A 20,215-nucleotide genomic window follows, 5' to 3' on the forward strand; every position below is an offset into this window, starting at 1 on the left:
TTCTTTCTCAGCTTTTAGAATAGCTTTCTTTCTAGGTCTTTTGACTTGATGTCTCCTCACATTAATTCTAGCTTCCCACTGTGATGTGAATTACTTTTCAATAACACACTGTGAAGTGGTAACTGGAAAGTAGAGATGTGTATTCGAGTCTTGAATACATTACCGGGGAACTCTGATCAAGTTCCCTGCTCTCTCCTATTCTCTTTCTCTGCTGATGTTTTATCTACATTACAGAGTCACTGTGAGTATTAATTAAAGTTACAATTATGAAAGTGTTTTGTAAATGACAAAGTTTTACATAAATACAAATAGAAGGTGACATTTTTACCTAGCAGCCAATTAACTTTCCTGGCAGTGTTGGTCCCTAGCAATTAGAACACTCAATTAGACACTGTTCAAGTTCAATGTGGCACCTAAAATGGGGCAAGAAAAGCTTTGAAATGTGTTAAATATAACACTGCTTGTTAAATTGAAATGAAGTGAAAGAAGGGATTCTGACTTTCATTTCTCCCTGCATGTTTGAAGGCAGCAAAATTGTGGAGGTTTAGTCGCTTAGTCATGTCCAACTCTGTGAACCCATGGACTGTTGCCCACCAGGCTCCTTTGTCCATAGAATTCTCTAGGCAGGAATACTGGAGTGGGTTGCCATTTCCTTCTCCAGGAGATCCTCCCAAACCAGGGATTGAACCCATGTCACCTACACTAGCAGGTGGATTCTTGAACACTGAGCCAGCAGTGAAGCCCCAAGCTTCTTGTTAATATATTTTAGAAGTTAAGCCTCAGGCATTATTAATGATTAATGCTATTTATATTGATTTTTGAGGTTTTAAAAAATTTTTTTCCAATCATATGATATAATATAAATGAAGGAAGGAAAAAAGGAAAAAAAAGATATGATTGAAAAACAGTATTGCTTCTAATGTCATCTGAACACACACACACATTCACAGCCACACACTCACTCACATACCCACTGCTCTATTCAGTGTTAGAGAAGAACCTCTGGGACGTAAGATAAAAATGGTTTGGTTTACACTTTTCAGCATTATTAACGGAAACAAGTGGGCCCACTTCCAAATGAAGCCAAATTTTTAGGTATCATATTTGCTCCTCTAAAATTATCTGAATACAATAATATTCATCGTGCAGTTTAACTGCAAAGGTAATGGAGCTGTATATACATGAATAAAATGAGAACGACTCTTCCAGTCCTGATCTACAGGGAGAGTCAGAAACCTCAGTCTTTTCCTGTAATTCAGTCGATTCCTTATCTCTCTCTTATCGTAACTCATCATAATTGAAAATAGCAAAGGTTACTAGTTTTTAAAAGCTTTGATGGACTACAAACCTAACCACTGGAGTGTGATTTAATTTACATATTTCATTTCAAAATATTTTAAAATTCCTATTTAAATGCTCAGAAGTTAATTTGGTTACAACCTTTCCACTGACATCTGAAGAAAGGCTAAAATAATTAATTTATTAACTGTTACCAAATGCTGAAAGTCAGATATCATCTTAAGCAAGAAAAGCAAGTGGTATCTTGAATTATTTTAAATATCTTTGTGAGAAGGCAATGAATGTGAATATGACTACCTCTAAGAAGTAAGCCCTAGGTTGACATAAGGAAACCAGAATTTATTATTTTTACCCTGGGAAGCCATAAGAGGTATAAGCCAGCTTCATCATTTTATTTGTCTACATAAAAATAAAATTCAATAAAAGTAAGTGGGATATACTGTAGTATTAATAGATGAAATTGTATTTAGTTTAGACATTGCTCCCTGAAATATAAGAAAGCATCTTTTGAAGCAACAATAAACAAAAAGTATAAAGGCAAGAGGAGAAAGAGGTGGCAGAGAATGAGATGGTTAGATAGCATTACCTGTTCAATGAACATGAATCTGACCAAACTCAGGAAGATAGTGAAAGACAGGGAAGCCTGGCATGCTGCAGTCCAAGAGGTCCCAGGGAGTCAGACATGGCTTAGTGATTGAACAAGAAGAACATATACTCTCTCCTCTGCCCAGTGTGTTCATGCCACATGCTCTGTCACTCAGTCGTAGCCGACTCTTTGCAACCCTGTGGACTATAGCCCTCCAGGTTCCTCTGTCTGTCGGATTCTCCAGGCAGGAATACTGGAGTGAGTTGCCATTTCCTCCTCCAGGGGATCTTCCTGATCCAGGGATTGAACCTCCATCTCCTGCGTCTCCTGCACTGGCAGGCAGGTTCTTTATCACTGAGCCACCTGGGAAGTCCCCTCTGCCCAGACATGTGCACAAAATGTTAACTTATGATGAATGAACACCAGTGGGACACAGATTTCTTTAGCAAGTTTGTATTCCCAGCTTATTGGTAAGCCCATTGTTTAAAGTCTTTCTAATAACATTTTTGTTAGTGTGTGATATTTTCCTATGGCAGGGTCCATGGACACATCTACTTTGTCATTTATTCTGCTGTCATTAGAGACAGCCAGGAATGACTCTGGCTTTAATCATTTGGCTGTGGTAAGTTTCATAGAGTCCCCTAAAGTGCAAGGAGATCAAACCAGTCAATCCTAAAGGAAATCAACTCTGAATACTCATTGAAAGGACTGATGCTGAAGTTGAAGCTCCAATAATTTGGCCACCTGATGCAAACAGCCAACTCACTGGAAAAGACCCTCATGCTGGGAAAGACCGAAGACAGGAGGAGAAGGATGACAGAGAATGAAACAGTTGGATGGCATCACCGACTCAATGGATCTGAGTCTGAGCAAACTCCAGGAGATGGTGGGGGCAGGGAGACCTGGCAGGCTGTAGTCCATGGGGTCACAAAGAGTTGAACAAGACTGAGCAACTGAATGACAACAAAGTTTGATAGATGTCTTTGGTTTTACATCATCTTTATTGGGAGGGTATTCTGCTTTTTGTCTCCCTGATCTGATTGTCACAGTTCACAGCCTCCTTCCATATGGCCCACCCCTGCATGCTCCCTATCAACATTCTTTGCTTGGTTTCTTTTTAGCCTTGGGGTTGGTTTCTTCTGGGGAAAATTCTTAGCCATCAAATAGGACTTATTTTCTAAGATATTGACCTGCTGGACATAGAGTAGATATTCCATTCATCATGGGTCAAGAAATAAATCACAAAATGAAGTTTCCTGCAGCTATGACCAATCTGGCTTGCCAAGAATTTCTAATGATTTGAGAAAAGTCTGAAGATATGCAGTTGCTTAAAAATTCAAAATTATTCATGTGCAGGTATATGTACATGTATTAATATAAATATGTTACACTTGTTTTTGTTCAGTCACCAAGTCACGTTTGAATCTTTGTGAACTCCATGGACTGTAATTCACCAAGTTCCTCTGTCCATGGGATTCTCCAGGCAAGAATACTGGAGTGGGTTGCCATTTCCTTCTCCAAGGGATCTTCCTGGACCAGGGATCAAATCCATGTCTCCTGCATTGGCAGTTAGATTCTTTACCACGGAGCCACAAGGGAAACCATATGTTGCATAACATATACCAAATAATACATTATGTGAGAGTGCATGTGTGTATGAGAATTTATAGGTGTCCCTAAATAGATAAACTAACAGGATTTGTGAGAAAAGATGGTTGAGGAGGACCATAGAAAACCTATGAAGTTTTGCAGCCAAGACACTAAAAGACATTTGTTGGTACCTAGGGAGGTAACTGGGCAGCTCAGACATGCAGCTTAGCTGCATGACAAGGAGGCTGGTGTTGAGTTGCATGATCACCAAAATTCATCCTGATGGTTAGATTTCATGACTGTCCACATCATGATGTCATGATGTAAAGAAAAATATAAAAGTCTAGAAAATTTCCTATGGGGTTGTCCATTCATTTCATTCCTATGTTTTTGCTTTGATCTGCTCATTTATTTTGTGTGGTCTTTACGCATTACACAAAATCTCTTCCAGGTGGATTCCAAAAGAACTTACTTTTAGGAGACTGTAGAAAAGCAAAGCTAAGTGTTTTAAAATGATTTGTCAGACAACTAGATAACCAAATCGATGATGTGTTTTTTTCTATGATAGTATAAAAACACACATCCTCTGGAAAACCAAGCCAAAAATTCACGTGGAAAGAAGACTATCTTAACCATCAGTCCGGTGAGGATGCACTGGCAGAGAGAACAGAACATCTAATACACTTTATCATTCCTCATTCTGAACATGCAGGTTTTCAGATTATTTCACTGTTAGTGGATAAACCTAGCAATGGTGACTTGGGTGGGGACAGAGGGCACAGCCTTACCTTTGACCGTCACGTGGACACTCTGGCTGGTGGAGAGCTGGGGCTGGACTAGCACGTTGCAGGTGTACTCCCCCTCATCAACTTCCTTCTGCACGTCTGAGAGTTTTAGGGTTCCATTATTCTCAAACGCCACTTGGCGGTGGTTGAAAGGAAGCAGATTCGAGTTCTTGTACCACTTGATGGAATAATAAGGATAGCCAATCACACGACAGTGAATGTATGTGTCCCGTCCTGCTATTGCTGTGATATTTTTCATTGGTCGAATGCTTGCAGGCCCTGGAGAGACACAGAGAAGCTCTTGAAAATAATTTAAGGGTACATTTTATGTGTGGAAATGAGTACACTTTTCCTTGAGTTTAAAAATGTATTTGTTTTCATGTAAGGACATCTTTTTCAATTCAGCAATTTTTTTCTGCATTTGGCATTTTCCGCTAAAAAGGTTTTTTTTTTTCTTTTCCTTTTCATTTATTGCCTTCAAATGAATTGAACGAGTGCTAATTACCAACTACTTCTATTTAAAACATTTTGAATTATAGGCTAAAAGGCAATTTAATCAATAAAAAGTAACAAGCTGCACTGAACAATCATATTCAGCTGGTGAGACACTGGTAGCAATTCAACTGTTTAACTCTCTCTCTGTAAAATAGATTGTGAGGATGGAGGTTATGCCATGTTGCACTATGAATGTAGGTTAAGTACCATGTACATGAAGGTTTACCATGAATGTCATAGAACAGAAGAAGAGGAGGAAGGAGAGAGCATGCAGAGCATAAACCAGGAAAAGAAAGCTCCAGAGGACAAGTCTAAGAGTAAAACAAGAGAACAAGCTGACTAAGGAAACCAAAATGCCATTTCCAACAGTGATCCAGTCACTGCCATTCCTCAGTGGGAAGCAAGAGGGCAGGAGACAACGAAGCGACATTAATCCGGTCTGGCATTCCAAGACTGGGCTCGGTGCATGCAGAAACGTCCTTCTCCGCTACAATGAGTCATGTGTGTTTTTTGAGGAGTTGATTCGACAAGCACCTCTTACGTTTATTCGAGCCTGGTAGAGGACGACGCCCGCAGAGTTGTTGGCCGTGCAGCGATAGACGCCCCCGTCGCGGACCTGAGAGCTGGAGATGTTCAGGTAGCTGACCACGTTGCCCTCCGACGTGATCATCTGGCTGATGCGGTGGCTGCCGCCCTTGAGGATGGGGTCGTCGTCCAGGGTCCACGTGATCGTGGGCAGCGGCGTTCCCTTCACGTTGCACATCAGGGAGACGGCCTCTGCCGGACTCACCACTTTCTCACTAAAGGCGGAAATGATTTTGGGAGTTCCATCTGCAGGAAGACAAATCACGCAGGGAAGTGGCACATGTGCATAATTAAAGGACTTCCGAGTATGTCTATTGGATGACTAGAGGGTGGGTAGAGTGGCTATCAAATGCCCCTCAAAAGACTGGTTTTATTGATAAAGCTAAATTCCACTTAGGACAACTTTTCAGTTTCAAAATAAGTAAATGCAGACTTAGCTAGCTTTAATCTCTCTCTCCTCTATTTCTTGATTGTCATAATCATGCAACTCAGATGTTCATGATAAAGAATGTCATCTCCCCAAAAGTTTATAATTCAGAACTGTTGTGTCCCCACCCAAAGTTATAACAGAGGAAATTCACACACCTCCATGGCTAATTTAGCTTTCTACTTCCTCCAAGTTAATTAGGGATTGCTCAATGGGGAACTGTTTAGAGGAAGAAAGAACTAAGACATTGATTATCTCTCTGTCATTTTCTCATAAGGAATCATCTTTTATAGTTTTAATAATAAATAATGATAATTGCATGTGAATTTTCATGAAGGCCCTGAGAATAGGTAAAAGCTAAATCAAGTTGGATCCTTTCGGTATTATTAAATGTCTCCATAAGTATTTTTTCTTTCTTTTTTAAAAATTTTATTTTACTGAAGCTATGCTTCAGTTGATTTGTTAAGTTTCTGCTCTACAACAAAGTGATTCAGTTATACATACACATGTTATTTTTCAGATTCTTTTCCATTGTGGCTATCATAGGATACTGAGTATAGTTCCCTGTGCTATACAGTAGGACTTCGCTGTTTATCCATCTTATTTGTTGTTGTTCAGGCGCTCAGTCGTGTCCATCTCTTTGCAACCACCGGGACCACAGCACACCAGGCTTCCCTGTCTTTCATTATCTCCCAGAGTTTGCTCAAACTCATGCCGATTGAATCCACCCTTTATGTACTGATAACTAGTTTGTATCTGCTAATCCTGAACTCTCAATCCATCCCTCTCCAACTCCCCTTCCCTGTGGCAACCACCAGCCTGTTCTCTATGCCTGTGAGTCTGTTCTTGCTTCATGGATAAGTTTATTTATGTCATAGTTTAGATTCTGTAAGTGTTATAAGTAAGGTGGTCATTAATTTATCTGGGATACTTCTGAGAATAAAACCGATACTAGGAGAACAGACACAACTCAAGACCCTCCCAGGAAAACAAGGAGATTAATCTTAGGAATGTTTCCACAGAAATTTCCAATGTTTCAGACAAAGACAAAATTTTCATATTCCATTATTTTTTTAAATCATGTATTAAATTATCTCCTTAAGGTTATATTCTATGTGCTGTGCTGTGCCTAGTCGCTCAGTCATGTACGACCTTTGTGAGCTCATGGACTGTAGCCTGCCAGGCTCCCCTGTCCATGGGGATTCTCCAAGCAAGAATACTGGAGTGGGATGTCATGCCCTCCTCCAGGGGATCTTCCCAGCCCAGGTATTGAACCCAAGTCTCCCGCATTGCAGGCAGCTTTTTTACCAGCTGAGCTACCAGAGAAGCCCAAAGTTATATGCTAGTAACAACAAATGCATTTAAAAAAAAATGTATATTAGGTCTCCATTAGAGAGATACAGGGTGTCCCAGGTGGTACTAATAGTAACGAATCTGCTGCTAATGCAGGAGATGCAAGAGACACAGGTTCAATCCCTGGGTCGGGAAGATCCCCTGGAGGAGGAAATGGCAACACACTCCAGGATTCTTGCCTAGAAAATTCCATGGCCAGAGAAGCCTGGCAGCTATAGTCTATGGGGTCAAAAAGAGCCGGACATGACTATACGACTGAGCACATACACATTAGAATGATACACACATATTAGAGAAAAATGTGTTAAAGTCAAAAGACTGGAAAGTTACCAATGGATCTCCCAGCTTTAGGCATATAAATCAACATTGTGACACTTTTTTTTTTCCAGGCATAAATATATCATTTTGACAGAACTATGATCACATGCAACTTGATTTCTGTGTCTAGTAATAAACCTTGCTGGTGGAGATATTTTTTTTTAATTGGTGCAAATTGAAAGATAATGATTAATAGATTTTTTTTTTTACTTTTTAACTTGAATTATAAAAATTACATGTATTCATTGCTGAAAAATTTGAAAGCATAGATAAGCAAAAGAAAAGTTAGAAACAAAAGAGAGGGGATTTATGTATACCTATGGGTGATTCATGTTGAGGTTTGACAGAAAACAGCAAACTTCTGTAAAGCAATTATCCATCAATAAAAAATTAATTATTTAAAAAAAACAGAAAAAAACATCTAAAGCTATCTTGCAATTCCAGTACCGAAGGTAAGTGTTGCACCATCTTTTCATTTGCAAATTGCTGAATCTTAACTTCATTCCAGCTCACATTTTGGAAGGCTGGAGAAGGCTTTCAAGTATATTTTTTTCAGGGTCAGATTCTTAGATCACAAACATCTTCCTTTTACTATCAAAGATGACAAAAATAACTTCATAATATTAAAATAGGAAATCTGCACTTTAGCCCTGAGAACCCTGCAGGCATGACTTCAATGTGCTCTACATTTAATTTACAGAGAAGTTAGATGTCATTCTGATCGTAATTCTTTGTATATGACCAACTGTTGATGCTTGACAATATTGAGGTTATTTTATTTGACTTTACAACTCAACATATTTTGTCAGGAGGTGTTTAGCTATAAATTTCTTTTCACTGATTTTTACATTAAGCACTGAACTCTCAAGTCTTATTTTAAAATCTATTTGGGAAAGTTTTCTTCACTTACACTTTTATTTTTGTAGATAAAGTTTACCCACAGCTAAATGTATAGATCTTAAGAGTACCAAGAGAATGAGTTTTGTTAAATAAATACACTTATGTAAGCACAAAATGAAGAAGGTAAGAATCATTTCTATCACCGCCCACCATGTTGCTAGGGGTTCTTTCAAGCAGTCTCTACCCACCACTACTCTTCTGATTTCTATCACCATGCATGACTTCAGCCTGTTCTTGGCTCCAAATCATGTTTGTGTGTGCCCTACAGATACTCTGTCATAACCAGAGTACAGTTAGTAAAATTAGGAGCTGCAACTTTGGAACCGTGGTGTTACCTAATGCAGAGTCTGTCCATCGACCAGTAATGTCCCTTACAGCTGTTTTCCCAGTCCAACCATTGTCATACCTTACATTTATTTGCGGTGTCTCATTAGTCTCTTTTAATCTGTAACATTCTTCAGTTTCTACTCAATTCTTGACTTTGACATTTTTGAAGAATTACTTTGTAGCCAGTTGTTCAAATCCAGTTTGATATTTCCTTTTGATTAGATACAGATTTTGCATTATTTGACAAATGCTATGGAAGTACTATTGTTTTTTTGTGTTTATTGCCCGCTTGTGTATTTCCTTTCATGAAATGTCTGTTCAAATCTTTTTTTCCATTTTTATGTTACAGTCTTTTTCTTTGGTATTGATTGGTAGCAGTTCTTTACGTCTACTGAATACATGTATATGTATAATATATACATTCAACCAAATATGATGAATATACATACATATATACAAGTCAGTACAAATTTACTTTTACATGTATATAGGTCAGATTACATCCCTGGTTGCTCAGAAAGTAAAGAGTCTGCCTGTGATGAAGGAGATCTGAGTTCAATCCCTGGGTTGAGAAGATCCCTTAGAGAAGGAAATAGGAACCCATTAGAGTATTCTTGCCTGGAAAATCCTACAGACAGAGGAGCCTGACAGGCTACAGTCCATGGGGTTGCAAAGAGTGGACACAACTGAGCGACCAACATTTTCAGTTTCAGGTCAGATTAAATTACACATAGTGTTTGTCAGACATATGTATATATATATATAGTATACATTATATATAACTGTATGTACTAAATATTTTCTATCATTTCATATTTGCCTTTTCATTTTCATTACATATATATTAATATGTGTGTACATACAAATTTTATAGCTTTAATCACCTATGAGAAGTTAAAATTATATTATTCAAATAAAATGGAGGAAACTTGCAACAGATAATCTCAAAAATTTAATTTATATTCTTTCATTTGTGTAATTTTATGTATGCTAAAAAATATAATACAATGATGCAATGTTATAATTTGTCAGTTGCTATTTAGAAAAATGCAAAAGTAGGAAGTCAAGAAACACCTGGAGTAACAGACAAATTTGGCCTTGGAATACAGAATGAAGCAGGGCAAAGGCTAACAGAGTTCTGCCAAGAGAATGCACTGGTTATAGCAAACACCCTCTTCCAACAACACAAGAGAAGATGCTACACATGGCCATCACCAAATGGTTGACACTGAAATCAGATTGATTATATTCTTTGCAGCCAAAGATGGAGAAGCTCTATACAGTCAGCAAAAACAAGACCAGGAGCTGACTGTGGCTCACATCATGAACTCCTTATTGCCAAATACAGACTGAAATTGAAGAAAGTAAGGAAAACCACTAGACCATTCAGGTATGACCTAAATCAAATCCCTTATGACTATACAGTGGAAGTGAGAAATAGATTTAAGGAACTAGATCTGATAGACAGAGTGCTTGATGAACTATGGATGGAGGTTCGTGACACTGTACAGGGGACAGGAATCAAGACCACCCCCAAGAAAAATAAATGCAAAAAAGCAAAATGGCTGTCTGGGGAGGCCTTACAAATAGCTGTGAAAAGAATAGAAGTGAAAAGCAAAGGAGAAAAGAAAAGATATACCCCTTTAAATGCAGAGTTCCAAAGAATAGCCAGGAGAGATAAGAAAGCCTTTTTCAGTGACCAATGCAAAGATATAGAGGAAAACAACAGAATGGGAAAGACTAGAGATCTCTTCAAGAAAATTGGAGATACCAAAGGAACATTTCATGCAAAGATGGGCTCAATAAAGGAAAAAAATGGTAGGGATCTAACAGAAGCAGAAGATATTAAGAAGAGGTGGCAAGAATACACAGAAGAACTGTACAAAAAAGATCTTCATGACCCAGATAATCATGATGGTTTGATCACTCACCTAGAGCCAGACATCCTGGAATGTGAAGTCAAGTGGGCCTTAGGAAGCATCACTACGAACAAAGCTAGTGGAGGTGATTGAATTCCAGGTGAGCTCTTTCAAATCCTAAAAGATGATGCTGTGAAAGTGCTGCACTCAATATGCCAACAAATTTGGAAAACTCAGCAGTGGCCACAGGACTGGAAAAGGTCAGTTTTCATTCCAATCCCGAAGAAAGGCAATGCCAAAGAATGCTCAAACTATCACACAATTGCACTCATCTCACAAGCTAGTAAAGTAATGCTTAAAATTTTCCAAGCCAGGCTTCAGCAATACGTGAACCGTGAACTTCCAGATGTTCAAGCTGGATTTAGAAAAGGCAGAGGAACCAGAGATCAAATTGCCAACATCCGCTGGATCATGGAAAAAGCAAGAGAGTTCCAGAACAACATCGATTTCTGCTTTATTGACTATGCCAAAGCCTTTGACTGTGTGGATCACAATAAACTGTGGAAAATTCTGAAAGAGATGGGAATACCAGACCACCTGATCTGCCTCTTGAGAAACCTGTATGCAGGTCAGGAAGCAACAGTTAGAACTGGACATGAAACAACAGACTGGTTCCAAATAGGAAAAGGAGTACGTCAAGCCTGTATATTGTCACCCTGCTTATTTAACTTCTATGCAGAGTACATCATGAGAAACGCTGGGCTGGGGGAAGCACAAGCTGTAATCAAGATTGCCAGGAGAAATATCAATAACCTCAGATATGCAGATGACACCACCCTTATGGCAGAAAGTGAAGAGGAACTCAAAAGCCTCTTGATGAAAGTGAAAGAGGAGAGTGAAAAAGTTGGCTTAAAGCTCAACATTCAGAAAATGAAGATCATGGCATCCGGTCCCATAACTTCATGGGAAATAGATGGGGAAACAGTGGAAACAGTGGCTGACTATTTTTCTGGGCTCCAAAATCACTGCAGATGGTGATTGCAGCCATAAAATTAAAAGACACTTACTCCTTGGAAGGAAAATTATGACCAACCTAGACAGCATATTGAAAAGCAGAGACATTACTTTGTTAACAAAGGTCCATCTAGTCAAGGCTATGGTTTTTCCAGTGGTCATGTATGGATGTGAGAGTTGGACTGTGAAGAAGGCTGAGCGCCGAAGAATTGATGCTTTTGAACTGTCGTGCTGGAGAAGACTCTTGAGAGTCTCTTGGACAAGGAGATCCAACCAGTCCATCCTGAAGGAGATCAGTCCTGGGTGTTCACTGGAAGAACTGATGTTGAAGCTGAAACTCCAGTACTTGGCCACCTGATGCGAAGAGCTGACTCATTGGAAAAGACCCTGATACTGGGAAAGATTGAGGGAGGAGGAAAAGGGAACGACAGAGAATGAGATGGTTGGATGGCATCACTGACTCAATGGACATGGGTTTGAGTGAACTCCGGGAGTTGGTGATGGACAGGGAGGCCTGGCATACTGCAGTTCATGGGGTCGCAGAGAGTTGGACACGACTGAGTGACTGAACTGAACTGATTTAGAAAAATTAAATGAGAAAACAATTTTGCTAAATGGTTACTAATACATTTGTCATTTTTCATGTACTTCATTTCTATCTGAGTTTCCAGATTCAGGTCATTTTCTTCATCATGAATGGTTTCATTTACTGTTTCTTAGCATGTAGGACTTCTGGCATCATGCTCTTCACAAGCTTTTGTTTATCAAAAATATCTTTATTTGGTTTTAACTTTTAAAGACTATTTTTGATAGATGTAGTCATGCATGTTGATGGGGCTTTTGAATGTTGAAAACAGTAAATTAAAAAAAAAATTCATTTTAATCTCAGTAAGACTGTGTGTGTGTGCTCAGTTATGTCTAATTCTTTGTAACTCTATGGACTGTAGCCTGCAGGCTCCTCTGTCCATGGGATTCTCCAGGCAAGAATACTGAAGGGGTTGCCATTTCCTTCTCCAGGGGATCTTTTTGGCCCAGGGATCGAACCCTTGTCTCTTATGTCTGCTACGTTGGCAGGAATATTCTTTACCACTAGCACCAGCTGTGAAGCCCCACCCCACTAGCACTGGAAAATATCTTCAGGGGACATGTGATATTTGTGTAGAAAATTACTGATATTCCCCCCTTCTTTCAAGGGTCAAATTCTTTCTGCCTGATTTGGGGTATTTCCGCAGGGTCTGTAAATTATTTTGCTTTTCCCAAAGTTCATTGTTTTCATCTTCTCTCAGGTTAGTGTGATACACACTACTCCATAATTTCCAGAAATGAGACCTGTTCTTCTTTTTTATGATTCTACTTTCTAGGTGTTCTGGTCTGATCTTGAACCTATAATTATTAGTTCCAGTTTCTTTAAACTTCCTTTCCAGTTTCTTTGTCCTCGTGGGAAATATTCCAAAATTCTACATTATATCAGTGGCCATTCTTAGTTGATAGTATTGTGAGTTTTTAGAATCAGTTAATTCATAGCAGTTACAGGATGTTACATCATAACAAGAGTCTAGTTAGGCTCCAGTTTCATCCACCTCATTAGAACTGATTCACATGTATTCTTTTTACCTATTATACAGAGTGAAGTAAGCCAGAAAGAAAAACACCAATACAGTATACTAATGCATATATATGGAATTTAGAAAGATGGTAACAATAACCCTGTGTATGAGACAGCAAAAGAGAAACTGATGTATAGATCAGTCTTATGGACTCTGTGGGAGAGGGAGAGGGTGGGGAGATTTGGGAGAATGGCATTGAAACATGTATAATATCATGTATGAAACGAGTCACCAGTCCAGGTTCGATGCACGATACTGGATGCTTGGGGCTGGTGCACTGGGACGACCCAGAGGGAGGGTATGGGGAGGGAGGAGGGAAGAGGGTTCAGGATGGGGAACACAGGTATACCTGTGGTGGATTCATTTCGATATTTGGCAAAACTAATACTATTTTGTAAAGTTTAAAAATAAAATTAAATTAAAAAAACAAAGAGTCTAGTTAGACACCATCTTAAGGCAGTAACTGGGTATGTGTTTGTAATTCCATTTCTGCTGTCTTTGGCGACATTAGCACTGTCATTTCTCAAATGAGAAAAAAAAAAAAAAAAAATAAGTGAAGCTTCTTGTCCTGAACAGAAACTGACAGGCAACAAATAAATCCGTGAGTGGGCTCAGTGGGCTCCTCTCACCCCTCCTTTTATTCAAGCGACAGGCTTTTTTGGAGATGAAAGCAGACATTATTTTCCCAGTGAGACTGGAGTGTCTTTGAAATCTTTCTTGCTGTCACTCTCGGATAACCTCACCTCTTTCGACATTATTATGGATTATCAATATGCTCCTTAGGTTTTCTTGGTCACACGAGGTGGTTTCCAAGGTAACAAGGCCTAGACAGGTAATCTCTCCCTTTTCTACAAAGAATCTAAAAATAGTGGCTATGTGAGGACTGCAGGGCATCACCATTAGCAAACTGGCTCTGTGCAAATTGATTACTTTCTGCATTTAATTATTATGGAAACACAGCGTCAGGCTTTTAATATGAGTCCCGTGCCTTCAGCTACATTCACCTGTGCTTTAAAATGCTCACTGTCTGCAAGGAACTGCTTGAATCAAAATAAGGATGTAATCCTAAGCCCGTTTCTTCTTAAAAATTAGCTAAGGTTAAAAAAGTAATAAGAGAAATAGGCTCTTAGCGTCAAGAGATATTTAAACTTATTTTCATATTAAATGGATTTTCTTTTCCCCTGCTTTAGGCTATATGAAAGTCATGTAGTTATTTTAATCAGTTGATAGCAGATGAATTTTAAATTTTATATAAAGGCACAATTTCCAACAAGACATGCAAATTTACAGATAAAAGCTAGTTCAATTATCTAGTGATAAACATGTGTCTCGCTTGAATGTTACCTGGACAGTGTCTTTCCCTGACTGATTGATAAGCTTGAAGATGTAAGTAAGCAGTAGGCAGTTTAAAAAAAGCCTAAAACTCATTATGATAACACAAGGCAATTCTTCAAAAATTTCATTCACTTAAATCTGTGACTCTCTGGACCCAAATTGGGACAACTCTACAACCCAGATGCCATTTTTACAGCCCACAAAACACTACGCTGAAATGTTGCTCTAAGTGTTGCATCTATGGATGTGCTTATCAACTTTTGGGGGGGGCTATTTTGCTCTCCCAAAGGACACTTGTTTGTCATAACTGGAGGGAGGCACTGTGAGCATTTAGCAGATAGAGGTGAGACTCCACTCAGCATCCTAGGGTGCATACAGCAGCCCACCCAACCAAGCACCCCTGAGAAACCCTGGTCAAGAGGATGATGGATTAGCCACCGAACCATCAGTCTCAAGTCTCTTTGGTTCATATCTTGACAAGTAACTTTAAACACTGAGTAAGCAGCATTTATGTTACTTGACTTTATGTTAAATCACATTACTTATGTTACTTCTACTAGAAACAATGATCACTTCATCAGAAATTAATCTTTTATTTCTGCAACTGAGCTAGAAAACTAGAGGAGAGTTACTAGTTGATCAGACAGAAATCTTAAAACTGAGTTATGAGCTCCACTTCAGCCTTTGCTCTTGCTTTTGAGTGCCCTAGGTTTGAGTTCTTTTTTTCAGCTGAACCCTGCAATGAGGCCCACTGACCTTCAAGGACCACCTGCACAAAGTCTTGAGCGGACAGCCTGTCCTTGCGCACAAAGCACTGGTAGGCTCCGCCGTCACTTCGGACCATGTGATCCATGATAAGGTTTTCGTGGTTGATCCCTGTGATCCTCACATTTTTTCCAGGGTTGAGTATTTCACCATTTCGGTACCAGGAGAGTTCCTGGTCCTCACTTCCAGTCACGCTGCAAGACAAGGAAACCTGGCTGCCCACGCTGCTTTTAACTTTCCTGGGGCTGATGGTAGCTTTCAGTGGCTCTGGAGTTTCGGGGAAGAGAAAAAAAGAAGGTAAAAACATCACACATGAGAATATTTCAACATGATGGACTTTTGACAAGGCAAATGTATCTTCACAAGCATTTTTGGCCATTCGACAATATGTCAAGGTAGGTTTTTCCCTCATACAGAGCACTGAATAGTCAAAGATATTAAATTGAGCTGTTAATGGGATTTATGTAAGTTATACAGTCTTAATTTTGTACTTGCTTGGATGGTGACTGCAGACATGAAAGCAAAAGACGGTTGCTCCTTGGAAGAAAAGCTTTGACAAACCCAGACAGCAGATTAAAAAGCAGAGACATTACTTTGTCAACAAAAGTCCATATACTCAAAGCTATGGTTTTGCCAGCAGTCATTTACCAATGTGAGAGTTGGACCATAAAGAAGGCTGAGCACCAAAGAATCAATGCTTTCAAACTGTGGTCCTGGAGAAGACTCTTGAGAGTCCCTTGGACTGCAAGGAGATCAACACTGACTATTCACTGGAAGAACTGATGCTGAAGCTGAAGCTCCAATACTTTGGCCACCTGAGATGTACAGCCAATGTATTAGGAAAGATCCTGATGCTGGGAAAGATTGAAAGCAGGAGGAGAAGGGGGCAACAGAGGATGAGATGGCTGGATGGCATCACTGACTCACTGGACAAGAGTCTGAGCAAACTCTGGGAGATAGTGAAGGACAAGGAAGCCTGGCATGCTACAGTACAGGAGTTTGCACAGTTGGACACAACTGAGCAACAGAACAACAACAATACGGTCGTAATTTGGTACCTGTAAATAGCACTACATAGGCCTTCTACCTGTGATATTCCCAGAGTTAAGGCAGCAGAGGGATTGACAAAGAACATCTTTTTAATAGTTAGCTACTTTACCATGTAAATGACAAAGCATACAGATTTTCTGTTGAAATATTCAATTGTGAGCTTCATATTAAGACTGTTATGTTTCTAATGCTTTTGTGTGAAATGACGTTGCAACAATTTTTAAAAAGGAACCTTAAAAACAAAAGGCCACACTCTGCATGTTCTTATTTCAGGGCTGTTTCATTTTGTTTGGGAACACCCGCATTGCTGTTGGCTTTTTTCTTTTTCTTGCCTTCTTTCACTGTATGGCAGATAGACTGGTGTTGGTCAGATTCCTTTCTCAGTAAATGTGAGTATTAACCCACTGACAGTAAGAACTGCAATGGCTGAGCCAACAAGGACTAATATATTTGAATATTTAAATCTATCTGCCTCATCCCAACTTGGCACAGATGGGTTTCCTCTGGGCCAGTCTCACGCACACAAACTCACTCATATCCTCTATGTGGCTTAACCATGGCCAGCAGCACAGGGCTGCAAGGAAGCAGGTTGCTGTAGAATGTGTAACTGTGAGAAAGGTTTTTTATTTCTTTAAAATGAGGCAAGCTGCTTTGGACAAGGTGGTAACTCTCATCCATGACTTTCTATGTTTTCATTGAACAATGAATGAACCCAGTTCAATGCCATAAGCATTTGTTGAACATTTATATGCCAAGAATAGCATTAAACTCATAAGTGAAGATGAAAATGAAAGACACTTGTGACAACTTGCATGTCCCATAGTTACCTTCGTTAAGTCAGTCTCCCCACAGTTCTGCAAGTTTCATGTTATCTCCACTTAACAGAAGAAGAAAGAGTTATTCAGAGATATTTAACCAAATCCACACAACAGGTAAATGGCAGGTATCAGTTGTTTGCCTGTTATTACTTGTTATTACCTGTTATTACTTCTTAGTCACCACATTGTGAAGTCTTTAAAGAGTTCAGTCTTTTAGGTGCATAAGAAAAATACGAGAATGAAGATAGTAACCCAAAGGGTCCAATAGAAGACCTCAAGATTTTGCATCAAATCAGAGGGACCTGAAGGCAGCAGGGGAAGAGGGCAACAAAGGATGAGATGGTTGGATGGCCTCACCAATTCAGTGGACATGAACTTCAGCAAACTCCTGAAGATGGTGGGACAGGGCAACCTGGCATGCTGTAGCCCGTAGGGTCATGAAGAGTCAGACACGACTTGGAGACTGAACAACAATAACAACAGTGGGAACTAAAGAAAGCTTTCTAGAATTTTTAGCCAGTGAGCAATAAACACATTTTTAGGAGAATCGATTGATCGTATTGTGTTGCATAAATGATAATGGGAAAATTGGTCAGCAAGGAGGCATTGTGGATGTCTAGCTGTGATTCAATTAAAACTCAATTTAGGACAGGGTGGAGGTGGGGAGCACAGTTGAGAAAGGCCTTGAGATACAATCTCTAGGAGTTGGCAGGAATTAGACCTAGAAAGGGAAGTCTCAAAGAGGATCTGGGGCTTAAAGCTTGCATTTGGAGGGTTTGAGGGTAGAAGGAGTCTAGGATATCAGGAGTCATTTACATGCCAGAGATGGTGGAGAGCAGTTTGGGATACTCCTGCTAAGCATCTGATATAAAATTGAGAAATATGCTCATCTGACACCCAAGGAGGCTGAGGCTGAGCCTGCAAATTCAGGGCTGTTTTCAGAGGGGAGGAATTTGAAACTCGAAAACAAAAGAGAGAGAAAAATAAAAGAGGAGAACGTTCCGAATTTGCAAGAGCATCATTTCCACCTGGAAAAGAGAGCCCAAACTAAGGACCAGTCAGAAGGGAGGATGGGAGTGTCAGAGGCATACCTGGAACTTTTCCAGACAAGGCTGACAAATACAAACAGGAAAACAGACATATTCAGAATTAAGACTGTCCTACAGATAACTTTTACAATGTGTTACTGTTTTCAGTTGCTCAGTCAAGTCCAACATCTTGCAACCCCATGAAATGCAACACACCAGGTTTCCCCGTCCTTCACTATCTCCCAGAGTGTGCTCAAACTTGTGTGCATTGAGTCGGTGATGCCAGCCAACCATCTCATCTTCTGTTGACCCCTTCTCCTACTACCCTCAATGTTTCCCAGTATCAGGGTCATTTACAACGTAGACAAGGATAAATGTCTTTACAGAGAAAGCAATAAACTATTCTGAGCTTTGAACAGAAAACAGGAGTGGAATGGGGAATGCCTGGGGAATAAGGCATTGCATTAGACTTAGAAAGATGGGGAGTTTTAGACATTCAAGTATTTGAAAATCATCTTCCATGTGGAGGGAGCATCATGGCTTGCACTTTTAGGGAAGGAACTGCTTATAGTGGGAAGGAAGTTAGATTTCACAGGAAGTAGGTTTTTTTTGAAGCAAAACGATGGGAAATGTGACCTTACAGGTTTTCTTGACATGCTTTCCCCACTATCTTAATATATAAATATTATTCAGCAGAAACTGAGGAGCCACAAAAAGTGATTTTGAACCTCCCATTGGAATAATTCTCACTAGCTGTCCAATGTTTCATTGTTTCATCAACAAGGCACTTCTGTCATAGAAATATAATTGTTCAGACATTATCCTCCATTTCTAGTGAAAATCATCCTAAGCACATTCAAATGACATTTGCAGGACTCAGTCTGGACAGCTGATTCCAGGCAGTCTTTGTGATATTTGTTTCAAATGGACTCACTTGGGCTGGTATTGTGCTAAAGCTGTCTACATCCATGGTAACATTGAAGAGGTGGTTCCATAAACAGGCATAAGGCTAGAAAAAAGCCAGGATAAGAAAATGCCTTCCTTTTAAATGCCAGACTCATATTCAGTTTGTTCAGTTCATCAAATTTTTATGTATACAAATATATATATTATCCTACTGGCAACTAAGAGCCATATATTTTGACCAAAGTTCTACCACTCATTTCTGGTCCTGTGATCTTGAGTAAAATCAGTTTGATTTTGTTTCTGCATGAATAAAATTAAGGCTTTATAACTAGATTAGAGAGTGTACCCCTGAAATCACATCCCTTCTTCCTCTGTCTGCCTTCACCCTCCTTCTCATCATCTTCCTCACACTGGTCATTCCAGACCAGTTTAGAGATGAGATGTATTCATCATGTTATTGTTTAGTGCCTCAGTTGTGTCTGATTCTCTGTGACCGCATGGACTGTAGCCCACCAGACTTCTCTGTCCATGGGATTTCCCAGGCAGGAATACTGGAGTGGGTTGCCATTTCCTTCTCCAAGGGATATTCCCAACCCAAGGATAGAATGCCTTCTCCTGCATTGAAGGCAGGTTCTTTTACTACTGGGACTTCCCTGGTGGCTCAGCTTGGTAAAGAATCCACCTGCAATGTGGGAGACCTGGGTTCAATCCCTGGGTTGGGAAGATCCCCTGGAGAAGGGAAAGGCTACCCACTCCAGTATTCTGGCCTGGAGAAGTCCATGGACTGTGTAGTCCATGAGATCACGAAGAGTCAGACATGACTGAGCAACTTTCACTTCACTGTTTTTACCACTGACCCCTAGGGAAGCTATAGTCACCATAGTTGGACTAAATTGTCTCTAATATTGAGTCCAAGTCCAATTGTCAGATAATTACAGCTCTAGATTCAGCCCTGTAGAGAGGTGATAAAGCCCCATGTAGAAACCTAAAGCAGAATCTGGCAACTGGCCAAGGGCAACTCCTGTGACCTGATCACCATTGCCTGTGCTGACAGCACCACCCTGCTTATCTCCCTCCATTGATCTGCAGACTGGCTGGCCATTCTGAATTCAACAGCTAGGTAATGTTATCTTGGAGCTGGATACTGTGGCCCCAGACTCTCCAGCTG

General features: G+C 39.8%; 1 protein-coding gene across 1 annotated transcript in view; it reads right to left on the bottom strand.

Annotated features, from left to right (window-relative positions):
• Positions 1-20,215, bottom strand: part of DSCAM (DS cell adhesion molecule) — a 697,188-nt gene that overhangs the window by 309,212 nt on the left and 367,761 nt on the right. The window contains exons 6-8 of the mRNA XM_055570128.1: positions 15,237-15,512; positions 5,290-5,586; positions 4,264-4,539 (exon numbers count right to left, since the gene is read on the bottom strand). Coding sequence (XP_055426103.1) covers positions 4,264-4,539; positions 5,290-5,586; positions 15,237-15,512 — 849 coding nt within the window. The remainder of the gene's footprint in view (positions 1-4,263; positions 4,540-5,289; positions 5,587-15,236; positions 15,513-20,215) is intronic.

The sequence above is a fragment of the Bubalus kerabau genome, chromosome 2, assembly GCF_029407905.1.
Source record: "Bubalus kerabau isolate K-KA32 ecotype Philippines breed swamp buffalo chromosome 2, PCC_UOA_SB_1v2, whole genome shotgun sequence".
NCBI lineage: Eukaryota > Metazoa > Chordata > Mammalia > Artiodactyla > Bovidae > Bubalus > Bubalus kerabau.